Raw genomic sequence first — 12384 nt, forward strand, 5'->3', positions numbered from 1 at the left:
TAATTGGAATTAGAGTCCATGCTTACTGAGAACAAAGATCAACAGACAGTTTGTAGCAATGCTGCTGTTGTAAAGTCCTACTGCACGTAATTACATACTGTACTAGAAAGCTCTGTAAATGGAAGAATTGTTAAAAGAGCCCAAATATTTCCATACTGTCATAACCACATCTCAGCTTTTCTCCAAAATTTGATATAAGTTCTTGCATTCTAAAAATTAAGCACGTTTAAATACATTGCTGCATGTAAATAGTGACATCTCTAACACAGAGCAGGCAGGGCTGACAGTTTCAGGAAAAATATCACTTATGCAAACTGCTGTCATTCTGATGCTGAAGAAACTGAGATCTGATTTTATTAAAAAAAAAGATGCTACTGAATATCCTGGAGTTGAGAGTTGGTTACTCATTTGGAAAGGAATCACTGTAATTAAAATCCTTACTCCAAATTAATTGGCACCTCAATCACCATGCAACAAGTAGCCTCTGTTTTATCTTGGGTCCCTCAACTTGTTTATTCATGCATACAAGGTAGAACAAGCTCCAGCAGGAGAGATTAAAAGAGGAGATTGTGTACCTGGGAACTCTCTACAGGTCAGAGGCACAAATTCAACTTCCTGATGGCAATCAGGCAAAATAAGAACTTGAACCTGTGTTTCAACTTAAGTCTCCTTCCCAACAATTTCAGTTTCAAGTGCATGGACATTTTTTAAATAAAAAAAAGTTTTAACATTTTTTAATCAGCTATGGGCAGCCGTTATGCTGTTTCTTAAAGAGCTCATTTTCTTACCAACAGTAGGAGAAATAGCTGCTCAGACATTTACGGTAAATCTATCTTACTAAACAAAAGAGGACAAGGAATGACCTCAGACACATGGCCCCTGGCCATCCATATGGCTTCATTGTTAATTCACTCCCTGGCCCTAAGTTTAGACTGTTACAACAAGCTCCCCGCAAGACAAAACATGCTTTATGAGTGGCTAGCCCCTGGCAGCATAGATCTGACCTACTCTGTGACATTTTGCCTCAGATTGATAGCCTTGACCACTTGAACCAATCTTTGGTCTTGTTTTATTTATTTAAAGTATTGAGATAGGTTTAGTGACAGTCTGAGGTCTGATATTCTTCTTCTCATAGTCTTCTCCAAGAATATTTTTAGCAGCCTATTCTCTAAGAATATTTTTCAGTGAAAGAAGAGCTGAGCATTCTGTAATCAGCATTACAATGATGTGATGTGTTTAAATGTGACTGCTATTGGAAGTTCTGCAATATATAAAAGCTAAACTGAATTTTGCATGGGGGGAAAAAAGTGAAATATCTAACAAACAACTCTGTTTCGGTTTCTGAAATAACATTTGCAATACAGTTTACACTTGAGTTCATACCAAATAATTCCTCCCCAGAGCAGAGAAAAGATAATGTAGAATAGCAGTGATCCCCAGATCATGAAGTGATTTATCCATGTCCAATATTGTGTATCTAGTGCAAGCTGAAAAAACAACAGATTTGTTATTACTATCAAGAAGCAACAGAATACTCAGTAGGAGTGAACTAAAATTACATCCTTTGAAAAAGGTAAGGATTCTACACAGAATTAGTTAACAAAAAAGCTTTTCAATTTTGAGCACGGTTAAGAAGGCACAGATGGCAAAACCTGTAATTAAACTTATAACTTCAAAAGGATGGTTGCAGAGGGAGGCTGATATTAGCAAGCAGCCATAAGAAAACAAACTCCAATAAAGTTTCAGTGGAAAAAATATAGCATACCTTACCTTCAGTGTAACTGTGAATACAAGCACAGTAAACACCAATGTTCCAAAGGTCCAGTTTCCAAACATCTATAAAAGATGGTGATAGGTAATATCTTACACTGTAATATCAGTTATAGGTTATATCCTTACACTGTATCATAAACTGTCTAGAAACAAACACTTAAAGCTCATATATTGCCTTGTATCATGAACTGACAATAAGCAACAACCTTGAATTCTTATACGTCCTATCCAGTGCAAATTGTTTTGGCTTCATGCTCTTGTGTGTACGCACTTCGGACTACATACAGTAAAAACACACAATCAAGGCAGTTAACCCAAAGTCTATAGGTATATTTCTTTATAAAAACAAAGTGTAGCACAGTTAATGAGTTACTGAGATTTCCAAATGAACTGCAGTGATTTCATGAGTCTTCTTGGCCATCGTTTCTCTGACCTCACTTCTCTGCTGTCCTTGCAGTCTCACAGTTTCGTGGAGGTTCAACAGTGTGTTATGTAGAGCACTAACAGTACAAGTAAGAACGTGATAACCAGCAAAGCCATGTTAGGTACATAAATGTTCTGCATAACATTTTAAGATACAACACTTCTGAACTGTGGTTAATTTTCTCCCCATCTGCATAATGAAACAAAAAACCTTCAGCTTTTCAAGTGGTCAGGAATGATCATTCATGATGATGGAGGGAAGTACTGGTGGTGAACGTGGTCACAGAGGATTGCTTGGGCTGCAGCAGCTATGGATGACCATGTTCAGGGTCCAGAGAATTGTTAGGAAAATAAGCAGCAGAGCTGGACACTGTATTTTAGGAAAACAGACTGTTTTATTCAGGAAATTGCAGCCATGGAACAGAGGGGTGCCCAAGAGAGCTGAATGATTTTTAGAGAGAGAAATGCTGAGATCTCAGGAACCTTGTTCTGCAGGAAGATGTGGAATTTCAGCAGAAGACATCATTGACCAAGCAGCAAGTTTCTCAATGAACGACAAGTCAAAAAAGAAACATAAGAAATGGAAACAAGGGCAGGCATCAAAAGAATAGTATAAAAGCACTGCCTGTGTACAAAGGAACAAAATCACAAAGGCCAAAGCCCAGCTGGAACTAAGATTAGAGAGGGGTGTTGAGGGTAACAAAAAGGGTATCTACAGGTATCCTAGTTTTAAAAGGGAAAATGTGGGTCCATTGATGGAATGGCGAGGCAACCTAGAAAAAGACGATAAAGAAAACGCTGAAGTACTGAACACCTTGCATATGAGTCTTCGAAGGTAAAGCCTGCTCCCTGCATGCAACAGCGCAGTTTGGGAAGGAGAGGAATATCCAGCAGTTACACCAGGTTAGGGATCACTTGGAATCTGCACGCATTCATGTCCATAGGGCCAAATGGGATTCACCCAAGTATGCTGAAAGAGCTGGTCCATGTGACAGCAAGGCTGTTGTCTGTAATCTGTGAAAAATCAAAGTGGTCAGGGGAGCTCCCTAAGGACTAGAAAAAGGCTGAAAGCCTCACCTTTAATAAAAAAGGCAAGGAGGAAGACTCGGGAACTGCATGCCAGTCAGCCCCATCTTGATCCCTGCAAATATCATATCTTGTTAGAATCCATTTCTATACATATCAAGGATGAAAAGATAATCAGGAATACTCTGTGGATTTTCCGAGGGCAAATCACATCTGATCAACCTGATTGCCTTCCATGACACAATGACAGGCCATGTAGTTGATGGGAAAGCAGTGGGTGTGATCTATTTCGATTTTAGCAGGGCTTTTCTTGCTCTTTCCCACAGCATTTTCATTTGAAAGCTGAAGAAGCAGGGCCTGGACAAATAAGACTGCCACCTGAGTTCAAAACTGGCTGGACCGCTGTACTCAAAAGTGTAGTGATCAGTGAGCTGATCTTTGGTTGGCTGCTGGTAAGCAGTGAACTATATCAGGGATTGATACTGGGACTGATATTGTTCACTATCTCCCATCAGTGACTGGGAGGATGACACTCAGAGCATTTATGAGCAAATCAGCAGATGATACAAAGCTAGAGGAAAAGGCTGACATAATGAACGGGAGAAGGGCCAGAGGGGCCTCCATTAACTTGAGAAGTGGGCCAACAGAAATCTTATGAGGTTCAGCAAGGAAAAGTGCAAAGTTCTACACGTAGGGAGGAATACGTTTTCCTCATGTAATGGAACTGACTGGCTGAGTAGTGGCCCTGCTGAAAAGGAAGTTGCAATGGGATTACAGTGGACTCCGGGTTGAATGCACATCTACAGCATGTTCTCAGTATAACTGAGGCCAACTGCAAACTGGGCTACATTAGGAGGAACTTAGCCACTGGATCAAGAGAGGTTATTATTCTCCTCTACTCAGCAATAGTGAGGCTGAACCTGGAACACTGCGTCCAATTTTGGGCTCCTCAGTTCAAGACGGATGTGAAAAAATTGCGAAGGATCAAGCAGAAGGCCACCAAGATGGTTAGAGATCTATAGCTCTCCTATGAAGAGAGGGTTGAACAAGTTAATTTACTTAGTCTGGTGAAGAGGAAGTTAAGGAACAACCTAATAGCTGCCCACAATAATTTAACAAACATTTACAAAGATGATGTAGTCAAATTCTTCTTGATAATAGGTGAGAGAAGACATAAGGGCCCATGGCCACAGATTGCATGTTAGGATGTTTAGGTTGCAAATTAGGGGGAAAAAAATCACTGTAAGAGTAATGCAGCACTTGAAGAGGCTGCCCAAAGAGGTCACGGAACCCCTGTCCTTGGAGGCTTTCAAGACTCAGACAAAGCCACAGTTGACCTGATCTCATGCTGGCAACAATCCTGCTTCTAGCATGAGGTTGGACTAGATGAATTCCAGAGGTCCCTTCAAACCAACACTTCTATGATTCTGCTAAAAGCGTCACTTGTTACCCAAGGAGACTGAAGTCCCACAATCAGTAGAGAAAACAGATTTGTGCAAATCCAGTCACAGTGTCACATGGAAGTGACTTATCGATTTGAAAGGATGACAGTGTTCAGTAACATTTCTAGGCACGACAGCACTGGTAATTCTCAGTGTTGCTGCTGACAGTTTCTCCCAGAAGCCCTACCAATGCTGATTCTATTGATGCTTCTGTGACAGGAATGCCTGTCTATCACTCATGTTACATATGTCAGCGGTTGAAAGATGGCAGCTTTTGATCCCTATAACATTTGTTTCAGAACTAAAACTTTCACCTACCAGTGAAACATATTCTTTCCTGTTCTTCAAAGCTGTTCAGGCTCCAGTTCTTTATCTCATTTTTATTAATGTTCTAAAAAACATTATCTGTAAATATTTACTGTCTTTATAGCTTCAGTTACTAGGCCATCTGAATTAACATTTTATGCTGTTTTTCCTACCCCTGACAGGGCTACTTTTGTTAGCTTTTCTATAAATGAGTTTCTCTAGGTATGCCAAATGTAATAATTCTTCGATGCCTCCAGTAAGAGTGAAAAGCTGCAAGACTTTCAACACAGACTTCCATAGCATTCTTATAGTCATATTGGTCTGATTTGTTTAGGGTATGTGGAGTATGAGGTGAATGGAAAATTGGCTGGACTGCCAGGCAGAGATGTGATCACATCACAGAGATGTGATCAGCAGTATGAAGTCCAACTAGTAGCTGGTAACTAGTGATAGTGTTCTACCGGAGTTGACACTAGGGCCGATACTATTTATCTTTATTAACAACCTGAACATGTAACATGACGCACCGTCAGTTAAGTTTGTAGATGTTATCAAATTGCAGGGAAGCAGTTGATGTGCTTGAGAGGAGGGATGCCATGCAGAGGAACCTCAATAGGTTGGTGAAATGGGCTGGGCTGACAGGAACCTCATGAAGTTCAGCAAAGGCAAATGCAAGGTCCTGCACTTGGAACAAAATAACCTATTGCATCAGTACAGGCTGGGGCCTACTGGCTGGAAAGTAGCAGAAAAGGACTGGAGAGTCCTGGTGGTCAGGAAGCTTAACGTGAGCCAACAAAACTCCCTTGTGGCAAAGGCGGCCAACCACATAAATTATTGGCGGGGGTGTACCTGTGGCAGCAAGTCCAGTGCAGGGCCATGAAGACAGCTGGTAAGGGAGCTGGAGCACATGATGTGAAGCTTACGGAACTGGGCTTATTCAGCCTTGAGAACGGAAGGCTAAGCGGGGGACCTGGTTGCTGTCTTCAACTAACTGATACTGATAGAACCAGACAGAACTAGACTCTTCTCAGAGAGACACAGTATCAAGATGAGGGGAACAGATACAAGTAGCAACAAGAAAAATTCTGGTTAGGTATTAGGAAAACTGTTTTTACCATGAAGGCTGACAAACATTGGAACAGGTTGCCCAGAAAGGTTGTGGAATCTCAGGTATATTCAGAACTTGACCGGACAAGGCCTTGAGCAAATTGATTTTAGTCAGCCCTGCACTGAGCAGGGGACTGAACTAGATGACCTCCAAAAGTCCCTTCAGACCTAAATTATTCTATATGAGCTCACCCAGGATTAGGTGATTGGGGATCCACATGGACAAGAGATCTCACAAATGCCCCTGCCTTGGGAAAAACTCTGAATGGAGATCACAGCCAGCCACAAGACAGAAATCTGCAGGGAATCAGGCTGAGATAGATAATCTGATCACGTGGGAACAGAAAATAATTTACAAAATAAACAATTTTTTATTCATTATTTTAAAATTTCTGAATGCGTAATCAAGTGTACAGAAAACAAGATGAAGTGCACAATACCTGCAGGATTCTGATCTGAATTTTACTTTACTACAATTTGATTTTGATAGGGTCATGTCCATGCTACACTGTTTTGTGTGCCCTTAAAACAAATCAGCGTACTTAAAACTCTGCAGGAATCTGGTCAGGAACTTGAAATTATGCCAATGTTTACTGACTTTCTGCTTGCATTTAGATCTTCCACTACTGTCATGTTGTATCAGGCATCTCTTGGAGATCCTCACGTCAGTCTGAGTTTCTGGGTACTGAACAGATGTGTCCATATTTCCAGTAAAAGCTGCTAGATAAAAAAAGTTGAGACAACCCTCCCCTGTCTCTAGGTGACAGGCAAGATGGGAAGCATCAAGCTGCAACTAAACCCTTCATCTACTCATGTCTTTGACTCAGGCTATGAGGTCATTGCACAAGGCCTGCAGACTCCATGAGGCTGCTAATTTAGGCACAGAGAAAGATAAGCACAGCAATCTGGGATGAAGACAATTACAAAAGGTGATGGCACTTTCAGCATGGAATATCTCAAGATACTATTCATGTCTTCAGGCTGTGAACCGTGCTTTTATAAGTCCGTTTGTTAACATCCAGTTGATTAACAAATATTTTTCTGTGATCTGCTCCCAGCCTATCCAAGACTTCCCCCTCCTTCTGTGACTGTATTTGTTGTATCCTCCATGTTCCTACCCGTTTTTCTTCTCATCTGCTGTTTTGTATTTCCCATTCTGTTACTCATTTTAACTTAACTTCTCCTACCTTCTTCTGAATCCAACTTAACTATATTTAAAACACTGTGCATCAAGTGTTAAAATCAAAAATCACACATGAAGTATGTTTTATTACATGGGTAAACTAGGATGACATTTACAATCTGCAATCACTTCTGCAATGCCTTCTTTTCCTCTTACCTTCCTATGTAGTTGGTTTCTGACTGTATTTTTTACAACACTAACTGTGATGTCATAACCAAAACTGGAACACCGTGCACAAAGCATTATCACAAATTAGTAAAACTTAATGATAGACAATCTTTGTCGTGTTAGTTTTGTTCACCAGGAAATGAGTGAAATAGGCATTTATAAAGTAAATTTCAGTGATTAAAAATACACTTTTCCAGTATTCTAGTAACATTTTTCTACAGAGTTCAAACAGTTTTAACCAAATTTCTAAGTACTGTGGGGGCTTATGTTTGGTAGTGAGCTGAATAACAGGTAAATTCTAGTCTGCCACAAGACGCAATCGAAGTGAAAGACATTCACTTTGTTCAATTTGTACGAGTTTTGCAAAAATGGTGATGAGTTCACTTCTGGAGGGAAAGAATATTTACTAATTTTTGATTCAGCACCCATTTTAACAATTTGGAACATAACTTGGATCATCTTGTACCATTTATGGTATTAGTGTTGCCCTCAACCCTTTTATCCCCTTCCCAGCATTCTACTTTTTGCCTGTTGCATAATGCATTATGCAGTAAACTTTTCAGATGAAATCTTTCACTGACTTTTCCCAGACATAAGCATAATTTAAAAACTTGAAAATAAATACCAACTAACATTAATGAATGTATGTATGAATTGATGTACATATCTCTGACTATTCCTGAATATGAACATATTCAAGTCTTAAAAATTGCAAATCAGTATCTGTATTTTTTATACATACACACACATGCATGCTGGATGGTACTGAATTTTCTAAACCACTCTGACACTCAAGGGCATCTGATTCTCTCACCCAGAAAAGCCTCTTATCATCCAATATTAACATGGGTACCTAATTCTAGAAATACACCTTCAGAGTGTGGGGATCAGGCAGTAGTGTGGTTTTACAACTTCATCAACAATTTAATTCAATATATGCAGCAGCAGCAGTGTGCTAAAGTTTTAAAGAGAAACCCAGTCAGAACATTTGCATTATTAACCACTGACGATATTTGTACAGAACATCACTGTCAGAACAGAGAAGATCATGTATCAGAAAAATAAGTGCTGCAATGTATAATTATGTCTAAAGGAAAGTCATTCAATCCTTAGGAAAACTAACTTTCTAACATGGTCTCTCAGACAATAAAAGTTCATTTCACTGATGAATGTCACAAAGATGGCATTTAAAGACATCTGAATACTGCTTTTCTAAAAAATGTATACTTACATTTTACAGGTAAGTAACACAATTATGCAAAGTTTGTTTTCTCTCTCACTTTGTGGGTCTTTTCTAATTCCTTTGAAGCATTTTATAGCATAAATTACAATTACATTTTCTATAGCAGAGATAGGAACAAAATACAGGCTGCAGAGAAGCACAGAACAGTAATAAAATGCAAGGAAGCAAAAAACTTACCTATTTTTGAAAGTTCTTGGCGGTTTAATATTCCTCATATACCTTAACACACCTTATACCCTATATAAGTTCTTTATATTTTAAGAACTTACAGAGTAGCAATAAAGAACATATTCATTAATAGGTTTAAGTAATATTTTTCAATAGTTGTAGGAAATATTTAACTGTTCTTTAATTAACAGCTTAATTAAAGAACAGTGAAAGATGAAATGAATATCATGACAAATCCATAGTAGTCTTACCATGTGAGTGTTGGTTGTCATTAGCTGAGGATAGGAAGAGAAGCAAGTAGCAAAAAGAAAAAAAAAAGCACACAAATAAAATAGACCAAAATATCAATGGGTAAAATAAATAAAATGCAAAGGTCCTTATAATTTGCATTCATGTGACTGCAAAGCAAGTAGAGATAGAATAGTTTAAGCTGCTATATGTAAAAATATTTAAAATATTTTAAAAGCCTGTTATATTTAAGCTCTTGCGTGATCACTCATAGCTACTGTACCTGGATCTTTTCTGAATACATAGTTAATAAGTTAATCAAATATTCATCAGATGCATGTTAAGCACAAAACAGAAATGTTATGCTATAAATTCTGAAGGAATACTTCAAATACATGACATACATTTATCGTAAGTTGTATCTAGTCCCATGCCACTATTTGCTGATATACAGAACTCCTATTACATAATACAGATTTGCTAAACAGATAACCCAGATATCTCACCGTAACTTATCAAACAGTTGTCATCTGTGCTGGAAGTCTTGAAGAAAACAATTAAACTGTGCTCGCAATGACTGAACACTTGACATTTAAAAAGTTATGTTTCATCAAGTCTGATCAAATCCAACACTAACCTGTCCATTGCTGGTTACGGTTGTGTTTTCAAACAAGAAGTAGGCACCAAAGAAAAATACCACAGCATCAAACACTCCTAGGAATGTCCAATAAATAAATGCACGCCAGCGCAACAAAGCGTTCTTGGCAACATCTCTGTGTTAAACAAGATACATGCATTCATATTAGCACATTGAAAAGAGTCCAGACAAATGATACCAGTCAAACTATTTTATGAGGGAAACAGAATTGAGACAGCACATATGGGATAACTTCACATTTCCACAAGACAACTATCTGCCACTTTACAACCAAATCTTTCCTGATTAGCTACTTTTTATTTTTCATTTTAATTTTTATTGAACCCTTTTAACTGCTGCCTGTAGTTCTGCTTATTCCCACTGTTAGAGTTAATTCTTCTCCTGTGCTGCACCAATTTACATTTCAATCTCTTTACAAAAGGTATCTCGCTTACAGTACCTGCTGTGCAGCTGATGATCCAGTATAAATTGTAAATGAAAACACTAGAGGTCCCTAGAGACTCCACTTTATTTCCCATTGGGGTACTTTTATACAAAATATTAGGGCAAAACAAAGTATTAATTCTATGTGAAACATGAATAGCGAAGATTTTGCAGCTCAGTTGAACCTTCAAGCCAAAACGCGTTTCTTGAATGTTTTCCCACAAAAAATACATGGATTGATCAAAAGTAGAACTGATCACTAACATACATTCTCTTATTACAGAAAAATGAAAATAGTACAGATTTAACTCTTCTATCATTTACCATAAAACATGTCAGAACAAATCAGAATATAGTTAAATGAAAACCTAGATTTACAAAAATCCCACATAGTAGCTGGAAACATTTACCATCAACTAAGACTTCCACCCATATATCCTTCAAAAATTGTGTCTCATGACCTTCTGAAGTCATTTTTCACTGTAAGTTATCCCATGAGATTAGCAATATTCTTCTAAAATGGTGCAAAGCCATATATGGCTAGCATTAGCCTCATCTGACCTAGAACAACTTCATTATTGCTTGAGACAGCTTAGCAGCAGACTGTTAAACATACTAAGCTTTCAAAAACCAAAAGGCAAAATGAAAAATCTTCTGAGTTATAATCTCTAAATTGAAAACATTTAAAATACAGAAGAGGAAAAAAGAGGGGTTTTAGTTACAACGGTAGTATCTTGTATTCCTCTTAGAACGACATCCTATTCAATTACGAGATAAATAGGTAAACCCGTATCACTTCAATCATTACCTTTCGTGCAGCTACTATTACCACTCCCAAAGAATGTTTTCCCTTCCATTATCTACTATGACCACTCTCTAAAATGTACTGTTTTCACAGCTACGAGAATCAAAACTGGGCATTGTTGCTAATATAGATGGTCACATGCAGATCACTGGCAGGGACAGTATTTCAAGAGGCTGAAACAAGAAATCTATAACAGCCACAGCTTTAATGCCCTAAAAATGAGTCAACAATATACACGGGACAATGTTGGACACCCTGCAGAAAATATCCTATCATATAGCTTCTCTAACACTCAGTCCCTCTTTCCTTCAAAACACAAAAAAAGTATATAGAGGAAATGGTATGTTTTCTCTTTATACATAGCTGGAGGAAATAAATATTCCTAAAATAAATCATATTTTCAATTTGTAGGACAGTAATTTGCATTATGCTCTCACTCACTGAAGTAGCAAATGAACAGTGTCTGGATTGCAGTATTTAAATATACATGTTAAAATACACGTGCATCTACAGTACTTTATAAACAATGCATGTGATCTTCCATTCTTCCATTGCAGTATATCCGATGCTCTTTTATACCTTGTGATATAGAAATCCTGAGTACTTTGGTTATAACAGAGCCAGATTCTGCAACTGAACAGTCAAACTTTAGGAGCCAATTTATTAACTTTACCTGTATAGGGAAGGCTCTCTCTTGAGGGTGTCTGCACTGACATGTTGTTCCATTAGACTGTACAAGAGGATAGGAAGGGAAGTGAAGCTGATATTGTACAGTGTTAGATACGCAGTATCATATAAAGGCTGCAAAGGAAAAAGAATTAAATTAGCTAGTTACAATTTTGAAGCACAATCCACTGCATTATGTTTGATTTAAAATCAATGAGTCAGCTTGTTCAGAATCGCAAAAGTATACCCCTTCACTACAGAGGCAAATACCCCTGACAAGCTGCTTGATGATATAAGACACAACGCTGCACTTGTACTCCTTTCATCTGGAGGACAAAAATTAATAATCTGGTCCACATATTGGCCCCTCCTATGGTCTCAACTAAGACCAGCTCTGAACTACCCAGACCGAACAATTGAAGACTCCTGTAGAGACAGAAAATCCTCTCTAGCATATCCACCCTCATTTTATCTCCTCCTTGTCTATACAATATGGAGGAATACAGGGAGAGAGGGAGAGTATTCCAGAGGTTCTTCAGCTGCAGGTGACTGAAATGAGCTGTGCATAAAAACAGCCCAAAATGTCTTTGTTCCTTCTTTCTTAGTACTACTTTTCCAGTGATGTGTACCATCACTGTAACTAGTACGCACACATTTACGACATCACCTCATAAAGAGGGTTGTTTATTTCCCAAAACCTGTTTGGTGATCATTTTTGCCTTAAAAATTGCTGTCAAAACCCCGCTTTTGATTCAGAAATATATT

At 38.3% G+C, this 12384-nt stretch overlaps 1 protein-coding gene across 8 annotated transcripts in view; it reads right to left on the minus strand.

Annotated features, from left to right (window-relative positions):
- Positions 1-12384, minus strand: part of ATP11A (ATPase phospholipid transporting 11A) — a 142787-nt gene that overhangs the window by 12181 nt on the left and 118222 nt on the right. For 5 of the 8 annotated variants that reach the window (XM_068926809.1, XM_068926847.1, XM_068926840.1 and 2 more), the window contains exons 24-27: positions 11627-11754; positions 9705-9840; positions 1771-1836; positions 1384-1487 (exon numbers count right to left, since the gene is read on the minus strand). In XM_068926809.1, the coding sequence (XP_068782910.1) occupies positions 1384-1487; positions 1771-1836; positions 9705-9840; positions 11627-11754 (434 nt within the window). Of the gene's footprint in view, positions 1-1383; positions 1488-1770; positions 1837-9090; positions 9115-9704; positions 9841-11626; positions 11755-12384 lie in introns of all 8 variants that reach the window. The other 3 variants (XM_068926799.1, XM_068926820.1, XM_068926832.1) reach the window with 1 other exon arrangement.

This window comes from Struthio camelus, chromosome 1 (assembly GCF_040807025.1).
Source record: "Struthio camelus isolate bStrCam1 chromosome 1, bStrCam1.hap1, whole genome shotgun sequence".
In the NCBI taxonomy this organism is placed as follows: Eukaryota; Metazoa; Chordata; class Aves; order Struthioniformes; family Struthionidae; genus Struthio; species Struthio camelus.